This window comes from Scyliorhinus torazame, chromosome 12 (genome assembly GCF_047496885.1).
Source record: "Scyliorhinus torazame isolate Kashiwa2021f chromosome 12, sScyTor2.1, whole genome shotgun sequence".
Taxonomy (NCBI): domain Eukaryota; kingdom Metazoa; phylum Chordata; class Chondrichthyes; order Carcharhiniformes; family Scyliorhinidae; genus Scyliorhinus; species Scyliorhinus torazame.
This window is the reverse complement of record NC_092718.1, coordinates 72,919,986-72,939,382: the sequence shown is the minus strand read 5'-3', so window position 1 is coordinate 72,939,382 and position 19,397 is coordinate 72,919,986. Positions and strand designations below refer to the sequence as shown.

General features: G+C 49.2%; 1 protein-coding gene across 6 annotated transcripts in view; it reads left to right on the top strand.

Moving 5' to 3' along the window:
• Window positions 1–17,645, top strand: part of LOC140386480 (dual specificity tyrosine-phosphorylation-regulated kinase 1A-like) — a 193,515-nt gene extending 175,870 nt beyond the window's left edge. For 5 of the 6 annotated variants that reach the window (XM_072468861.1, XM_072468862.1, XM_072468859.1 and 2 more), the window contains exons 9-11: window positions 921–1,224; window positions 9,056–9,159; window positions 15,259–17,645. In XM_072468861.1, coding sequence (XP_072324962.1) covers window positions 921–1,224; window positions 9,056–9,159; window positions 15,259–15,783 — 933 coding nt within the window. In that variant the 3' untranslated portion in view covers window positions 15,784–17,645. The remainder of the gene's footprint in view (window positions 1–920; window positions 1,225–9,055; window positions 9,160–15,258) is intronic. The other variant, XM_072468864.1, reaches the window with a different exon arrangement.
• Window positions 17,646–19,397: the final 1,752 nt, after the last annotated feature.

The following is a 19,397-nucleotide window of genomic DNA, read 5'->3' as shown; positions in this document are numbered from 1 at the left end:
TCGAGAGCGAGGTGAAGAGCACACAGGAAGGGGGCGAGTGAGCGTCGAGAGCGAGGTGGAGAGCGGGCGTCGAGTGCGAGGTGGAGAGTGGGCGTTGAGTGCGAGGTGGAGAGTTGGCGTCGAGTGCGAGGTGGAGAGTGGGCGTCGAGTGAGAGGTGGAGAGTGGGCGTCGAGTGCGAGGTGGAGAGTTGGCATTGAGTGCGAGGTGGAGAGCCACCCGAGAGAGGGAGGGGGAGAGTGAGCGTCGAGTGCGAGTTGGAGAGCGCACAGAGAGAGGGAAGGGGAGAGTGAGCGTCGAGAGCGAGGTGCAGAGCCACCCGAGAGAGGGAGGGGGAGTTTTTGCGTCAAGTGTGAGGTGGAGAGCGCACAGATGGAGGGGGAGAGTGAGTGTTAAGTGCAAGGCGCAGAGTGGGTGTCGTCTGCGAGGTGGAGAGCACACAGAGAGAGGGAGAGTGAGCATTGAGTGCAAAGCGTAGAGCACACAGAGAGGGAGGGGGAGAGTGGGCGTCGAAGGCGAGGTGGAGAGCACACAGAAAGGGAGGGAGAGAGTGTGCGTCGAGTGCGAGGTGGGAAGGAAAGAATCTCCCACATGTCAAGGGCCAGGAAGGGGGCCGCCGTGCGTCGAGGGGAGAGATTGGGACGGCGCGCTTCAGGGAGGAAGGAGGTCGGCTCATGCCAAGGAGGAGGGAGTGCCTAAGGGAGTCCATGCATGTTGTGGAGGAGGGAGCAGAGCGACCCACATCGAAGGTGTGTGCATTGGTGCACATCGAGGGGGTGTGTGGGCTGCCCCTATAGGTGAGGGGGGTTCAACATGTGTCGAGGGGAAGGATCGAGTCAGGTGCTACAAGTTTGTGTCGGGGAACAATGCAAAGGACAAAAAGCAGCTGAGATTGTGACTGGACCTTTTCATCTCTCCACAGGAATATAAAGCAGCCGCCTCCCGCAAACTGCACAACATCATTGGTGTCGAGACAGGGGGTCCCAACGGACGACGGGCAGGTGAACCCGGTCACACCCCGGCCGAGTACTTGAAGTTCAAGGACTTGATTTTGAGGATGCTGGACTATGATCCAAAAACGCGAATCACCCCTTTCTATGCACTTCAACACAACTTCTTCAAAAAGACGTTGGATGAAGGGACAAACACAATTAACAGCATCTCAACCAGCCCTTCAGTGGAGCACAGCCAGTCGGCCAGCACTGCCAGCTCCTTGTCCAGCTCAGGTACAGGTCACTGCCTTAATCCACCTTTCCTCACTGCCCTGATCCTCTTGCCCATTGCCATCCCTCCATCCACCATCCACTTTCCACGGCACATGGTCATCTTAACCCTGATTGTCAATTCACTGGAGAGCACCGAGGAAATCACCCCAGGTTCCTGCACCTGATCACTGTCCACTCATCCCTGCAATAGAGACAGGGAATTCAGCCAGGGTTCCTGCTCCTGATCACTGGTCTCTCATCCCTGCAATAGAGAGAGGGAATTCAGCCAGGGTTCCTGCTCCTGATCACTATCCACTCATCCCTGCATTAGAGAGAGGGAATTCAGCCAGGGTTCCTGCTCCTGATCACTGTCCACTCATCCCTGCAATAGAGAGAGGGAATTCAGCCAGGGTTCCTGCTCCTGATCACTGTCCACTCATCCCTGCAATAGAGAGAGGGAATTCAGCCAGGGTTCCTGCTCCTGATCACTATCCACTCATCCCTGCATTAGAGAGAGGGAATTCAGCCAGGGTTCCTGCTCCTGATCACTATCCACTCATCCCTGCATTAGAGAGAGGGAATTCAGCCAGGGTTCCTGCTCCTGATCACGGTCCACTCATCCCTGCAATAGAGAGAGGGAATTCAGCCAGGGTTCCTGCTCCTGATCACTGTCCACTCATCCCTGCAATAGAGAGAGGGAATTCAGGCAGGGTTCCTGCTCCTGATCACTATCCAGTGATCCCTGGATTAGAGAGAGTAAATCAGCCAAGGTTCCTGCTCCTGATCACTGCCTCATTGATCCCTGGAATAGAGAGAGTAAATCAGCCAGGATTCCTGCTCCTGATCACTGTCCAGAGATCCCTGGATTAGAGAGAGTAAATCAGCCAGGATCCCTGCTCCTGATCACTGTCCGTGATCCCTGAGTTAGAGAGAGAGAGGAAATCAACTAGGATCCCTGCCCCTGATCACTGTCCGTGATCCCTGGGTTAGAGAGAAGGGGAAATCAGCCAGGGTTCCTGCTCCTGATCACTGCCCAGTGATCCCCGGATTAGAGAGAGTAAATGAGCCAGGGTTCCTGCTCCTGATCACTGTCCTGTGATCCCTGGGTTAGAGAGAGGGGAAATCAGCCAGGGTTCCTGCTCCTGATCACTGCCCAGTGATCCCCAGATTAGAAAGAGTAAAATAGCAAGGGTTCCTGCACCTGATCACTGTCCAGTGATCCCTGGGTTAGAGAGAGAGGGGAAATCAGCCAGTGTTCCTGCTCCTGATTACTGTCCCGTGATCCCTGGGTTAGAGAGAGAGGGGAAATCAGACAGGGTTCCTGCTCCTGATCACTGTCCTGTGATCCCAGGGTTAGAGAGAGAGGGGAAATCAGACCGGGTTCCTGCTCCTGATCACTGTCCTGTGATCCCTGGGTTAGAAAGAGAGGGGAAATCAGACAGGGTTCCTGCTCCTGATCACTGTCCTGTGATCCCTGGGTTAGAGAGAGAGGGGAAATCAGCCAGGGTTCCTGCACCTGGTCCCTGTCGTGTGATCCCTCGGTTAGAGAGAGAGGGGAAATCAGCCAGGGTTCCTGCTCCTGATCACTGTCCTGTGATCCCTGGGTTAGAGAGAGAGGGGAAATCAGCCAGGTTTCCTGCCCCTGATCACTGTCCTGTGATCCCTGGGTTAGAGAGAGAGGGGAAATCAGCCAGGGTTCCTGCACCTGGTCACTGTCGTGTGATCCCTCGGTTAGAGAGAGAGGGGAAATCAGTCAGGGTTCCTGCTCCTGATCACTGTCCTGTGATCCCTGGGTTAGAGAGAGAGGGGAAATCAGCCAGGGTCCCTGCTCCTGATCACTGTCCGTGATCCCTGGGTTAGAGAGAGAGGGGAAATTAGCCAGGGTTCTTGCTCCTGATCACTGTCCTGTGATCCCTGGGTTAGAGAGGGGAAATCAGCCAGAGTCCCTGCTCCTGATCACTGTCCGTGATCCCTGGGTTAGAGAGAGAGAGGAAATCAGCCAGGGCTCCTGCTCCTGATTCCTATCCACTGATATCTGGATAAGAGAGAGAGGAAATTAGTCAGGGTTCCTGCACCTGATCACTGTCCTGTGATCCCTGGGTTAGAGAGAGAGGGAAAATCAGCCAGGACTCCTGCTCCTGATCACTGTCCGTGATACCTGGGTTAGAGAGAGAGGAAATCAACCAGGGTTCCTGCTCCTGATCACTGTCTGTGATACCTGGGTTAGAGGGAGTGGAAATCAGCCAGGGTTCCTTCTCCTGATCCCTGTCCACTGATCCCTGCATTAGTGAGAAGAGAAATCAACGAGGGGTCCTGCTCCTGACCACTGTCCAATGACTCCGTGTTGGAGGGAGGGAGGTGAAATCAGCCAGGGTTCCTGCTCCTGATCACTGTCCACTGATCCCTGGGTTAGAGAGAGCGGAAATCAGCCGGGGTTCCTGCTCCTGACAACTCAGCTCAGCAGTGTGTATAAGGACAACAGGACTGAAGCTGTTGCTGCGTACTTCATGAAGCCATGACTGGTGGGTCTGTTGAAACTCGCCCCTTATATTTGACAGTGTACATGATCAACATGGTCACTCTTGGAACCAATGTTTCACCTGTACCAGGATAGGCACTACCAGCACCAGAAACCCAGACTTGTGGTCCACAAGCTTCCAGTTACAACTGTGTGATGAAAGAATTGCAGTTTGTCTCCAGCTCCTATCGTGGTGATCATATCCAGCTTGTTCAGCAACCTAGTCCAATTCTAGTCTACGGATCTATCATTACCCTTGTGTGACGTTTTCTGCTTATCATCATCCCCAACTTTACCCTTTGGCTTTTCATCCTCATTTGTGTTGACTGATGGGGACAGGTCTGTCTCTGTATAACACTGGGATACAGTACTGGTGGGGACAGGTCTGTCTCTGTATAACACTGGAATACAATACTGTTGGGTACAGGTCTGTCTGTATAACACTGGGAGACACTACTGGTGGGGACAGGTTTGTCTCTATAGCACTGGGAGACACTGCTGGTGGGGACAGGTCTGTCTCTGTACAACACTGGGAGACTCTACTGGTGGGGACAGGTCTGCCTTTGTAAAACACTGGGGTACAGTACTAGTGGGGACAGGTCTGTCCCTGTATTACACTGGGAGACACTACTAGTGGGGACAGGTCTGTCTCTGTATAACACTGGGAGACACTACTGGTGGGGGCAGGTCTGTGTATAACACTGGGGTACACTACTGGTGGGGACAGGTTTGTCTCTGTATTGCACTGGGATACAGTACTGGTGGGGACAGGTCTGTCTCTGTATTACACTGGGAAAAACTACTGGGGACGGGTCTGTCACTGTATAACACTGGTATACAGTACTGGTGGGGATGGGTCTGTCACTGTATAGCACTGGGAAAAACTACTTGTGGGGTCGGGTCTGTCACTGTATAACACTGGGGTACAGTACTGGTGGGACAGGTGTGTCACTATATAACTCTGGGGTGCAGTACTAGTTGGGACAGGTCCGTCTCTTTATAACACTGGGGCACAGTACTGGTAGGGACAGATCAGTCACTGTATAACACTGGGGTACAGTACTTGGGGATGGGTCTGTCCGTGTACAACACTGGGGCACAATACTGGTGGGAAGAGGTCTCACTGTATAACACTGGGGTACAGTACTTGTGGGGACAGGTCTGTCTCTTTAACGCTGGGGTGCACTATTTATGGGGACAGGTCTGTCACTGTAGAACACTGGGATATGGTACTGGTGGGACATATTTGTTACTGTATAACACTGAGGTACAGTACTGGTGGGAAGAGGTCTGTTATATAGAACATTACAGCGCAGTACAGGCCCTTCGGCCCTCGATGTTGCGCCGACCTGTGAAACCACTCTAAAGCCCATCTACACTATTCCTTTATTGTCCATATGTCTATCCAATGACCATTTGAATGCCCTTGGTGTTGGCGAGTAAAGAACCAACACTCTCTGAGTAAAGAACCTACCTCTGACATCTGTCTTATATCTATCTCCCCTCAAGTTAAAGCTATGTCCCCTCGCGCTAGACATCACCATCCGAGGAAAAAGTCTCTCACTGTCCATCCTATCCAATCCTCTGATCATCTTGTATGCCTCAATTAAGTCACCTCTTAACCTTCTTCTCTCTAACGAAAACAGCCTCAAGTCCCTCAGCCTTTCCTCATAAGATCTTCCCTCCATACCAGGCAACATTCTGGTAATTCGCCTCTGCACCCTTTCCAATGCTTCCACATCCTTCCTATAATGCGGCAACCAGAATTGCACACAATACTCCAAATGTGGCCGCACCAGAGTTTTGTACAGCTGCAACATGACCTCATGGCTCCGAAACTCAGTCCCTCTACCAATAAAAGCTAACACACCGTTCTTAACAACCCTCTCAAGCTGGGTGGCAACTTTCAGGGATCTATGTACATGGACACCGAGATCTCTGTTCATCCACACTGCCAAGAATCTTACCATTAGCCCAGTACTCTTGTCTTCCTGCTATTCCTTCCAAAATGAATCACCTCACACTTTTCTGCATTAAACTCCATTTGCCACCTCTCAGCCCAGCGCTGCAGCTTATCTGTGTCCCTCTGTAACTTGTAACATCCTTCCGCACTGTCCACAACTCCACTGACTTTAGTGTCATCTGCATATTTACTCACCCATCCTTCTACGCCCTCCTCCAGGTCATTTATAAAAATGACAAACAGCAGTGGCCCCAAAACAGATCCTTGTGGTACATCACTAGTAACTGGATGCCAGTCTGAACATTTCCCATCAACCACCACCCTTTGTCTTCTTCCAGCTAGCCAATTTCTGATCCAAACTGCTAAATCCCCCTGAATCCCATGCCTCCGTATTTTCTGTAGTAGCCTACCGTGGGGAACCTTATCAAACGCTTTACTGAAATCCATATACACCACATCAACTGCTTTACCCTCATGCACCTGTTTGGTCACCTTCTCAAAGAACTCAATAAGGTTTGTGAGGCACAACCTATCCTTCACAAAACCGTGTTGACTATCTCTAATCAAATTATTCCTTTCCAGATGATTATACATCCTATCTCTTATAAACCTTTCCAAGATTTTGCCCACAACAGAAGTAAGGCTCACTGGTCCATAGTTACCTGGGTTATCTCTACTCCTCTTCTTGAACAAGGGGACAACATTTGCTATCCTCCAGTCTTCTGGCACTATTCCTGTAGACAAAGATGACTTAAAGATCAAAGCCAAAGGCTCAGCAATCTCCTCCCTCGCTTCTCAGAGAATCCTAGGATAAATCCCATCCGGCCCAGGGGACTTATCTATTTTCACACTTTCCAGAATTGCTAACACCTCCTCCTTATGAACCTCAAGCCCTTCTAGTCTAGTAGCCTGAATCTCAGTATTCTCCTCAACAACATTGTCTTTTTCCTGTGTGAATACTGACAAAAAATATTAATTTAACACCTCTCCTATCTCCTCGGACTCCAAGCACAACTTCCCACTACTGTCCTTGACTGGACCTACTCTTACCCTAGTCATTTGTTTATTCCTGACGTATCTATAGAAAGCTTTAGGGTTATCCTTGATCCTACTTGCCAAAGACTTCTCATGTCCCCTCCTCCTGGCTCTTCTTAGCTCTCTCTTTAGGTCCTTCCTAGCTAACTTGTAACTCTTGAGCGCCCTAACTGAACCTTCATGTCTCATCTTTACATAAGCTCCTTCTTCCTCTTGACAAGTGTTTCGACTGCTTTAGTAAACCACGTTTCCCTTGCTCGACCACTTCCTCCCTGCCTGACAGGTACATACTTATCAAGGAAACGCAGTAGCTGTTCCTTGAACAAGCTCCACATTTCCATTGTGCCCATCCCCTACAGTTTTCCTCTCCATCCGATGCATCCTAAGTCTTGCCTCATCGCATCATAATTGCCTTTCCCCCAGATATAACTCTTGCCCTGCGGTATATACCTATCCCTTTCATTCACTAAAGTAAACGTAATCGAATTGGGGTCACTATCACCAAAGTGCTCACCTACCTCCAAATCTAACACCTGTCCTGGTTCATTACCCAGTACCAAATCCAATATGGCCTCGCCTCTTGTTGGCCTATCTACATACTGTGTCAGGAAACCCTCCTGCACACATTGGACAAAAACGGACCCATCTAAAGTACTCGAACTATAGCATTTCCAGTCAATATTTGGAAAGTTAAAGTCCCCCATAACAACTACCCTGTTGCTTTCGCTCCTACCCAGAATCATCTTTGCAATCCTTTCCTCTACACCTCTGGAACTTTTCGGAGGCCTATAGAAAACCCCTAACAGGTCTGTCTGTCTCTGTATAACACGGGTACGGTACTGAATGGCTTGTTTGTAGGTATGTGTCCAGTACTGGTGGGGACAGGTCTGTCTCTCTTTTACACTGGGATACAGTACTGGTGGGGACAGGTTCTGTCACTTTATAAATCACCCCGATAAACTACTGGTGGGGACAGATCTGTCACTGTAACACACGGATACATTACTGGTGTGAACAGGGCTGTCTCTGTATAACGCTGAGATACACTACTCATCGGGACAGGTATTCTGTGTGCTGGTGGGTACAGGTCTGGATAACTGTATAACACTGGAGTGCAGGACTGGTGGGGCAGATCTGTCACTACAATGCTGGAGTACAGTAGTGGTGGGGACATATTGTCACTGCATAGTACTCAGATACACTATTGGTGGGGGCAGGTCCCACTTATAACACAGGTACAGTACTGGTAGGGACGCGTCGGTCACTGTATAATAATCTTTATTGTCACAAGCAGGCTTACATTAACACTGCAATGAAGTTACTGTGAAAAGACTCAAGTCGCCACATTCCGGTGCCTGTTCGAGTACACACAGGTAGAATTCAGAATGTCCAAATTACCTAACAGCACGTCTTTCGGGACTTGTGGGAGGAAACCGGAGCACCCGGAAGAAACCCACGGAGACACTGGAGAAACGTGCAGACTCTGCACAGACAGTGACCCAAGCCGGGAATTGAACCTGGTACCCTGGCGCTGTGAAGCAACAGTGCTAACCACCGTGCCGCCCAGTATAACACTGGGGTACAGTACAGGTGGGGACAGGTGTGTCACTGTATAACACTCGGATACACTACTTGTGAGGATGGGTCTGTCACTGCATCATTTTGTGGTATGGTACAGGTGGGTGCAGGTCTGGCTGGGAGGTACAGTATAGGTAGGGACGTGTCTGTCACTATAATACTGGGTACAGTACTGGTAGGGACGCGTCTGTCACGATAACACTGGGTACAGTACTGGTAGGAACGTGTCTGTCACTATAACACTGGGGTACAGTACTGGTGGGGACAGGTATGTCTCTGTATAACACAGGTACAGTACTGGTTGGGGCATGTCTGTCGCTGTATAACACTGGGGTACAGTACTGATGGGGACAGGTCTGTCTCTATAACACGGGTATAGTACTGAATGGCTTGTTTGTAGGTATGTTTTTAAATAGTTTAATTGTCACATTGCGCTCAGTAATTGTTCTTGACTGATGATGCTTTGATTTTGGGCCATATATTTGTCTGAGGTATTGTATTGGTAATGATTTCAGTCCAGATTGTCAGTCCTGTCTTTTGGGCCCGGGTAACTGTTTGAATGTCTTGCTGCTTTTACATGGTGCTCCTGTCGGCTGGTTGCTGTGTACCTGCACTGTCTCTGTGCGCTGGATTTTTCAGTGTATTATTGTCTCTCTCCCTCTCTTTTACCTCTTACCCACCCCCCCACCCCCCTCCACCCAAACAAGTACCTGTTGTTGGGGTCTCCACTTCTAACCGTTGACCGTTCCTACTCTCAGGTGGCTCCAGTGGGTCTTCGAGTGACAACCAGAATCAGCGGTACACCAACCGATACTTCAACAGCACCGAGGTTCACACGGACTTTGAAATGCACAGTCCACAGGTACGGACCCTCCGAACCTCTCGGCTCAGTGACCTAGCCTTTGATCAGTGCATGCTGGGGGATTGGGAGGGTCATGGGCCAGTGACAAATGGTCCGTTTTAAAAACAAAAATCTGGCCCTCAACACAGCACAGAATATGTGACACAGTGAAGACACGCTGGCAACATCCTGGATCGGCTTAAAGGCAAAGATGCCTGCTCCCAGAGTGACGTCCAATTCATTCCTTCTGGAAGGTCCAATCCTACCTCCCTCCCCACATTCACCTGTCTTTCAGAAGTAACTCTTGTGTCTTTTCTTTGCTTCAATTCAGAGGTCTTAATTGTATTCACTAGTTGGTTGGTGTGAAGAGGTAAAGTGCTGTGCTGAGCGGGCTGCGCGTCACGGATCTCAGTGAATCCCCATCTTTTTATCTTGTTTGTAAAAGCAGTGATTGTGACCCATGTGACTGAGTTGGCTGTGTAGTATATATGTGTGTCTATGTGTGTATGTGCATTTGTGTATGTGTATATGTGTGTCTGTGTATATGTGTGTCTGTGCATATATATGTGTGTATGTCTGTGTCTAGCACTGCTACCTCACAGCGTCTAGGACCCGGATTCGATCCCGGGTCACTGTCTGTGTGGAGTTTGCACATTCTCTCTTGTCTGCGTGGGTCTCAACCCCGCAACCCAATGATGTACAGGTTAGATGGATTGGCCATGCTAACTTGCCCTTAATTGGGAAAGAAATGAAATGGGTACTTTAAATTTTTATTTAAAAAATGTGTTTCTGTGTGTATATGTGTGTCTGTGCATGTATATATGTGTGCGCGTTAATGTGTGTCTGTGCGTATATATGTGTCTGCATGTTTGTCTATACACGTGTGGCCATGTGTTTCAGTGTATATGTGTGTGTCTCAGTGTATACTTGTTTGAATGTGTGTGTGCGTGCACGTGTCTGTGTAATGCTGTATGTTTGTCTGCGTGTATCATTTGTCATACTCTCCTCACGTTTTGGCTCCAGCTATTAGCTAACTCCCTGACCAGCTGTGCCAGTGTGCTGCCATACCCGCTGTGTTGTCCAACCTCCTGGGGCTACGTTCTTCTTGTGTATGAAGTTGGTTTAATTGCTGCGACTTTCTGAGAGCGGGCTATCGAGAGTCCATTGGCCCCTCGTGTGTCTCCAGTTGAACTGAATCGGTCTCTCCACACTGGAGCTACATTGAGACCACTCGAAAGTAATGCTTTCCATTCACAGTTGCGTCATTCTGGTTCCAGCAGTGAGCCCTGAGCAGGAGCACCTCTACTCCTCCTCTGGATAAGAAGACAAGGGCCCTACCCCACCCTCCAGCTTCAGATGGACGCAGGCTACAGGACATGTGGAGCAATGGCCCGGCAATGTGCTTTGCTGACGTTTCTTGCTGCTTCACCTCCCTGCTGTCAATCCAATTACCTTCGCGATTCGCTCCTAGGACAGGACCACCATCCCACCCCCAACCTCCTCCAGCAAACGAATCCAACTTTGGAAAAGGGAGCAAGTCTACTAAACCAGAAGAGGCAGGAAGTGGTGACTGGACTCTGAGGAACAGTAATAGGGCTGGCAATGGGACTAGCTAGGTAGCTCTTTCGGGAGCTGGAGCAGACATGATGGGCAGAATGGCCTCCTGTGTTGTAAAATTCTATGCTTCTATTTATGGGAAATGGGTGTCCCTGGCTGGGCCCAGCATTTATTGCCCATTCTCGAATTGCCCCTTGAGAAGGTGGTGGTGAGCTGCCTTCATGAACCCGCTGCAGTCCGTGTGATGTAGATACACCCACAGTGCTGTTAGGGAGGGAGTTGCAGGATTTTGACCCAGCGACAGTGAAGGAACGACAATATATTTCCAAGTTGTGCGGGCGGCGTGTGGCGCAGTGGATAGCACTCGAACTGCGGCACTGAGGACCCGGGTTCGAATCCCGACCCTGGGCCACTGTCCATGTGGAGTTTGCACATTCTCCCCATGTCTGTGTGGGTTTCACCCCCACAACCCAAAGATGTGCAGGCTAGGTGGATTGGCCACGCTAAATTGCCCCTGAATTGGAAAAAATAATAATTGGGTACTCTAAATTTATATTAAAAAATATGTATATATTTCCAAGTCGTGATGGTGTGTGACTTGGAGGGGAACTTCCAGGTAGTGGTGTTCCCAGGTATCTGCTGTTCTTGTCCTTGTAGAGGGTGGAGGTCATGGGTTTGGAAGGTGCTGCCTAAGGAGCCTCGGTGAGTTGCTGCAGTGCATCTTGTAGATGGTACACATTACTTTCACTGTGCGTCGGGGGTGAAGGGAGTGAATGTTTGTGGATTGAGTGTCAATCAAGCAGGGCAGCTCTATCCTGGATGATCTCCTTGAGATTTGCAAGTGGAGAGTATTCAATCACACTCCTGATTTGTGCCTTGTAGGTGGTGACAGGCTTTGGAGAGTCAGGAGGTGAGTTATTTGCCGCAGGATTCTCAGCTTCTGAGTTGCTTTTGTAGCCACAGTATTAATATGGCAGTGTTTAGTTCAGTTTCTGGTCAATGGTAACACCCAGGGTGTTGGAGGATTGAGGGTTACAGAGCCAAGGTGAGTAGATGGAAATAAGAAACAGATCAGTCATTATATGATAGAATGGTGAACAGGCTCAAGGGACTGAATGTTCCTGTTCCTGTGTAACAGGCTTGAGGGGGCTGGATGGGCCTCCTCCTGTTCTTGTGTAGCAGGTTTGGGGGGCTGAATGGGCCTCCTGTTTCTTTATAACAGCCACAAGGGGGCTGAATGGGCCTCCTCCTGTTCCTGTGCAACAGGCTCAAAGGGCTGAATGGGCCTCCTCCTGTTCCTGTGCAACAGGCTCAAAGGGCTGAATGGGCCTCTTCCTGTTCCTGTGTAACAGGCTCAAAGGGCTGAATGGACCTCTTCCTGTTCCTGTGCAACAGGCTCAAAGGGCTGAATGGGCCTCCTCCTGTTCCTGTGCAACAGGCTCAAAGGGCTGAATGGGCCTCCTCCTGTTCCTGTGCAACAGGCTCAAAGGGCTGAATGGGCCTCCTCCTGTTCCTGTGCAACAGGCTCAAAGGGCTGAATGGGCCTCTTCCTGTTCCTGTGTAACAGGCTCAAGGGACTGAATGGGCCTCCTCCTGTTCCTGTGCAACAGGCTCAAAGGGCTGAATGGGCCTCTTCCTGTTCCTGTGTAACAGGCTCAAAGGGCTGAATGGACCTCTTCCTGTTCCTGTGCAACAGGCTCAAAGGGCTGAATGGGCCTCCTCCTGTTCCTGTGCAACAGGCTCAAAGGGCTGAATGGGCCTCCTCCTGTTCCTGTGCAACAGGCTCAAAGGGCTGAATGGGCCTCCTCCTGTTCCTGTACAACAGGCTCAAAGGGCTGAATGGGCCTCCTCCTGTTCCTTTATAACCGCCTCAAGGGGGCTCAATGGGCCTCTTCTTGTTCCTGTGTAACAGGCTCAAAGGGTTGAATGGGCATCCTCGTTTTCCCATTCAGCTGTACGAGCCATCAAACTTGGCATCACAGAATTGGTACGGGGCAGAAGGAGGCCATTCTGCCCATCACGTCTGTGCCGGTCTTCAAACAAGCATCCTGACTTTGTGCTTTCCCCAGCCTTTTCCCCGGATCCCCTGCACATTGTTTCTATTCAAATAATCATCTAATGCCCTCTCGAGTGTCTCAATTGAACTTCCTCCAACACACTTCCAGGCTGTGCATTCCAGACCTCCGCTGTGTGAAAAAGTTTATTGTCGCATCTCATTTGCTGCTTTTGAAAATCACTTTTAATTCTGTGCCCTTTCGTTCTTGATCCTTTTACGAGCAGGAACAGTTTCTCCCTATTGACTCTGTCCAGCCTCCTTATGATTTTGAACATCTCTATCGAATCTCCTCTTAGCCTCCTTCTCTCCAGCCTATCCGCATCACTGAAGTTTCTCATCCCTGGAACCATTCTTGTAAACCTCCTCTGAACTCTCTCCAATGTCTTCACATCCTTCCTTTCGTGTGGAGCCCAGAACTGTGCACAATATTCTGATGAGGTCTAACCAGTGTCTTTTACAAGTTCAAAACAACCTCTTTGCTCTTGTACTCTGTCTGGGTCCCTATTAATAAATCCCAGAATACTATCTGCTTCATTAACTGCTCTCTCCACCTGTCCTGCTACCATCAATAATCTCTGCACAGATACACCCAGGTCCCTCTGCTCCTGCTCCCCATGAAGAATTTTACCCATTATTTTATATTGTCTCTCCATGTTTTTCCTACCAAAATGCATCATCTCGCACTTCTCTGCATTAAACTTCATCTTTTTTTTTCTTTATTCATTTATGGGATGTGGGCGTCGCTGCGTCAACATTTACTATCCATCCCCGAGGGCAATTAAGAGTCAACCACATTGCCGGGATCTGGAGTCACATGTTGGCCAGACCAGATAAGGATGACAGATTTCATTAGCGAACCAGATGTATTTTTACGAAAATTGACAATGCTTTAATAGTCATCATTAGACTTTTAATTCCAGATTTTTTTTTACTGAATCCCAGGTCCCCAGAGCATTACCCTGGGTCTCTGGATTACTAATCCAGCAACAATGCCACTATGCCACTGCCTCCCCTTTCTGTCACCTATTTTTTTTCCAATTAAGGGGCAATTTAGCGTGGCCAATCCACCTACCCTGCACATCTTTGCGTTGTAGGGTGAGACCCACGCAGAGCCCGAGAGAATGTGCAAACTCCACACATACAGTGACCCAGAACCCGCAGTGCTAACGGCTGCGCCACTGTAGCGTCCTATCTGTCACCTATCTGCCCACTCCACCAATTTACCTATGTCCTTCTAAAGTTCTACACTGACATCTTTGCACTTTACAATACTTCCAGGTTTTGTGTAATCCACAAATTTTGAAATCGTCTCCTGCACACCAATATCTAGATCATTAACATATATATCAGGAAAAGCAAGGGTCTAATACCAACCCCTGGGGAACAGCACTTCAAACCTTCCTTCAGCCTGAAAAATATTCATTGACTCTTGCTTCCTATTACTCAGAAATTGTTTATCCACATTGCTGCTGTCCCTTTTATTCCATCAGCTATAATGTTTCTCCTAAGTCAGTTGTGTGGAACTGTATCAAATGTCTTCTTATAGTCCATGTACACCACATGAGTAGCATTACCCTCATTTACCCTCTCTGTTACCTCCTCAGAAACTGTTGTAAGTTAGCAAACAAGTTTTCACTTTAGAAATCCAAACTTCCTAACCAACCCACATTTATCCATGTGACTACTCATTCCATTCCGAATAATTGTTTGTAGAAGCTTGCCCATCACTGATGTTAAACTAACTGGTCTGTAATTACTGGATTCATCCTTACAAACCTTTTTGAACAAGGGGGTTACATTATGCAATTCTCCAGCCCTCTGGCACCGTTCTAATGGAGGGACAGTGATCAGGAGCAGGAACCCTGGCTGATTTCCTCTCTCTCTCTCTCTCTAACCCGGGATCACGGGACAGTGATCAGTAGCAAGAACCCTGGCTGATTTCCTCTCTCTCTCTCTCTAACCCAGGATCATTGGTCAGTGATCAGGAGCAGGAGCCCTGGCTGATTTCCTCTCTCTCTCTCTCTCTCTCTCTAATCGAGAGATCACTGCACAGCAATCAGGATCTGGACATTGCAGGAACCCTGGCTGATTTCCCATCTCTCTAACCCATGGATCACAGGACAGTGATCAGTAGCAGGAGCCCTGACTGATTTCCCCTCTCTCCCTCTGCTAAATCACTGGCTTTGAAAGCAGGCCAGCAGCACGGTTCAATTCCCGTACTAGCCTCCACGAACAGGCGCCGGAATGTGGCGACTAGGGGCTTTTCACAGTAACTTCATTTGAAGCCTACTTGTGACAATAAGCGATTTTCATTTCAACTTGGGCGTCAATCAGGAGAACACAGTTGCTGCGACCACCCTGAATTGAGAGCTGTTTACCCAGTGTACAGAGAAGTGATGAGTGAGATCTGGAAACTGTAACGAGTGTGCCTTTGATTTGAGCTGGGCACCAATAGTTGTTGGTGGTTTAGCTGACTGCACTGACATTGCTGTTTTCTGTACTTGCAGGTTCCACCGCCTTCAGTGCCACAGCAGCAGGTACTGCGCCTGTGGACCAGCGGAGACACACCAACCAGAAGCAGCAGCGATCTGTACCCCCCGCTGCTTCCTCACCCCGTGACTGGGGCTCCACAGCAGCACCTCCAAGGTAACGAGCACCATCTCTACTGCCATGGGAGCGCCAGGGTGCCACAGCAGCACCAGTACCATCATCATCATCACCACCACCAACACCACCATCGCCAGCTGCTGTCCGGCTCCCCACCGCTGGCACCCGAGCCTGCTGCCTCTGCCCACGCCTTCCTCCTCCTCTCCCCCCAGAGTCCGGACTCCACTCAGCGAGTATCCTCGGGTTTGCACCTTCGGACTAGGACCGCTATGCCTGTGCACAGCCTGTACCCACCTTCTGCTGCCCCAGGCCCTGGGACTGAGAGTACGCCCAGGGGTCCCAGGCAGCTCCGCTCCAGACCCGAAGCAGACAGCACGCCGATGATGGCCTTCTGTCCCCAGCAAAGCTCAGCAGCCACTTCCTGATGATAACTTAACGGAGATGAAAGCAAATTCTATATATTATATAAAAGATGGAAATGAATAAAGCCATAACATTGACCAAGTGCTGCATGGGTCAAGAGTGAGGGGGATTGGGGGTGTGCTCAAGCGAGGGACAGTGAGTATTTCACTGCAACTTGCTATTCTGGGCTGAGCTGTCATTGTACATTTGTTTTCTCTTATTTATTTAATAGTCTGTGCCAGAGCTTATAAGGACTTTGATGTTTTTTTTTTTGCTGAAGAAATGGTGGAGTTTCTGATCCCGGTGTCTCCAGGAATTGGTCTCATGTCTCTTGCTCTCTGCACCTTGTTTCTCACTCTTGCTCCCTTTTTTGAAAATTCTGGCATGCTTTCTCCCTCGCGCACTCTCTCACCCTGGCTTGCTCTCTCACACATACTCCTGCTCTCTGGCTTCTCTCATTCTAGCTTGCTCTCTCGTTCTCTCAAACTGACTCTCACTCTCGATCTCTCATGCTTTCTCACACACTCGCTCTTTCTCACACTTGCTCTTACACTCACTTGCTCTCTTAGATTCTCACTTGCTCGCTCTGCCTCTCTAGATTTAATTGTTGTTTTCCCGGTTCCCAATACTGGTGCAAAGCAACTTTATTGAAGTGTTCCTGGAATCCCTCTGCTTCTTCTCTTCCTTTTCTCCCAGGGTGATCAATGAAGTAAAAGCTTTCTGGTGGATTCGTCAGAGCACGCACACATATTTCTCGTGTTCGCTCTCTCTCATTCCATCTCTCTTCCCGCCCTCCTCCCGTCAATCCTCCCAATTTCTCCTACATCTGCCTCTCCCTCTTTTTCTGTGAACTCTGCCAATCCTCTCCTTACCTCTCTCACATTTTCTCTGTGGCTTGAGCTCATCCTTTCCTGCAGGTACCATAATCTAACACTACAGTGACTGCTGTTTATTTCATTAGAGTTGATTTTGTGTGTGTGCGCGTGTACGGGATTGTGGAGCTCCTGGCTGCAGCACCTCTCCATTTCTACAGCTTCTGGAGACTGCTGTGCCTCTCTCTATGGCCCTTCCTGCTTGAGCCACAGGGCGATGTGGGGAACATGGGAATCGCAGTCATAGCATTCAGTATTAAAGGCAGCCAAATCGCTCCGAGTCCGTGTTCCACACAGCCACACGTGCTGTGTGGGGGCTGCAGTTATGACAAAGACTCTTGAGGGCAGGAGGTTTTTTTTTTAAAAAAGGCTTGGGGTGGGTGGGGGCGGGGGATGAAAAAGCATTCGTTTCAGAGCATAGTGACAATTAGCTTTTGTCTTTTTTTTTATTTATTGTACCAAAGACTGTCTTGAGGTATGAGTGGGAAATGTGTGAAGAGGTGGGGAGGGTGGGAGGGGTAAACGTGTACAGCATTTTAAATTTGTCTTTCAAAATGTCTTTTTTTTTTCCTAACACTTTGTTTTAAAAATATATAAAAATGCCGGTGATTGTAAAATCTCATTTGTGTTTGCTGAAAGAGCCAGCAATCTGCTAGAAGTGTGTGTCTGATCCAGACTTCGCCACTTCTGGAAAGAGATGGATAGAATTCAGTAGCCTGCGGTAAGTTTGAAGACTCCAATCAGCCGTTGCTCAGTAGCTTTAACACGCTCTCGCTGTCAGAGTGTCAGTACCAAGAGAGCACCAGGCCGTGAGAGGGTCCGTACCGAGGGAGTGGCTACACTGTCGTACTTCATCTGGGTCATTATCACACACTGCTGTCTGTGGGATCTTGCTGTGTGTGAATTGGATTCTGAGTTTCCTACATTACAACAGTGACCTCACTTCAAAAATGATTTATCACCTCTGAAGATGCTTGGAATGCTGTGGAGATTAAAACCGCTGTAACAATGAAGCTTTCATTTATTGCCACCACTCCTAAAACACCTGCACTTGCAGAAAGTTTTTGTCATTCCGATACACCACCTCAAACCAACCATTGCCTAAGAGGCGAGACCAGTGGCCAGAACGGACACTCACCACTTCACAGGGTTCAATACTGGTGGGGTCAGGACTGTCATCATAATACTAGGGTACAGTACTGGTGGAGACGGGGTCTGCCACTAATACTGGGGTTCTGTTGATCGTGGTCTGGGCTGTAGCTGATACAGATGAGGGTGATGGCTCCTTAGGGGAGTGCAACCAGAGCCAGGCCCTTGCCACCATGGGTGGCTCAACTGTTCTGGGGATTCCATAGTCAGGTGTTCGAATAGGGCTCTCTTCAGTATAACTGTGATTCCAGGATTGTGTTTTTAGCCCCCCCCCCCCCCCCCCCCCTTCCCCTCTCCTGGTGCCAGGGTCAAGGATACAATGGAGCGACTGCAAGGCATCTTTTGGAAAGGGCAAACAGCCAGAAGCTGTGGTCCACTTTGGTATGAATGACTTGGGTAAGAATAGAATACATTACAACAGTGACCTCACTTCAAAAATGATTTATCACCTCTGAAGATGCTTGGAATGCTGTGGAGATTAAAACCGCTGTAACAATGAAGCTTTCATTTATTGCCACCACTCCTAAAACACCTGCACTTGCAGAAAGTTTTTGTCATTCCGATACACCACCTCAAACCAACCATTGCCTGAGAGGCGAGACCAGTGGCCAGAACGGACACTCACCACTTCACAGGGTTCAATACTGGTGGGGTCAGGACTGTCATCATAATACTGGGGTACAGTACTGGTGGAGACGGGGTCTGCCACTAATACTGGGGTTCTGTTGATCGTGGTCTGGGCTGTAGCTGATACAGATGAGGGTGATGGCTCCTTAGGGGAGTGCAACCAGAGCCAGGCCCTTGCCACCATGGGTGGCTAAACTGTTCTGGGGATTCCATAGTCAGGTGTTCGAATAGGGCTCTCTTCAGTATAACTGTGATTCCAGGATTGTGTTTTTGGCCCCCTCCTCCTTTCCCCTCTCCTGGTGCTAGGGTCAAGGATACAATGGAGCGACTGCAAGGCATCTTTTGGAAAGGGCAAACAGCCAGAAGCTGTGGTCCACTTTGGTATGAATGACCTGGGTAAGAATAGGAATGAGGTCCTGAATGCAGATTTCAGGGAGTGAGGAAGGAAATTTGAAAACAGGACCTCAAGAGTGGTAATCTCAGGATTATTCCCGGTTCCACGTGTTAGTGAGTTTAGGAATAGGAGGATTGGTTGAATAAAAATGTGGCTGGAGAAATGGTGTAATAATCTTTATTATTGTCACAAGTAGGCTTACATTAAAACTGCAATGAAATTACTGTGAAAAGGAGGAATGGGATCAGATTTCTGCGGCAGGTGTGACCTGTACTAGCTGGGTGGGTTACATTTTAACAGAACTAGCACTGAGAAAGAGTGCCTGCCTATCCACTCTATCCATGCCCTCATAACCTTGTCGACCTCTATCAGGTCACCCCCTCAACCTCCGTCTTTAATGAAAACAGTCCGGGTCTATTCAGCCTCTCGTAGCTAACACCCTCCAGACCAGGCAACATCCTGGTATACCTCCTCTGCACCTTCTCCAAAGCCTCCACATTCTGGTAGTGCGGCGACCAGAATTGTGCGCAATATTCCAAGTGCGGCCTTATCAAGGTTCTATACAACTGTAGCATGACTTGCCAGTTTTTATACC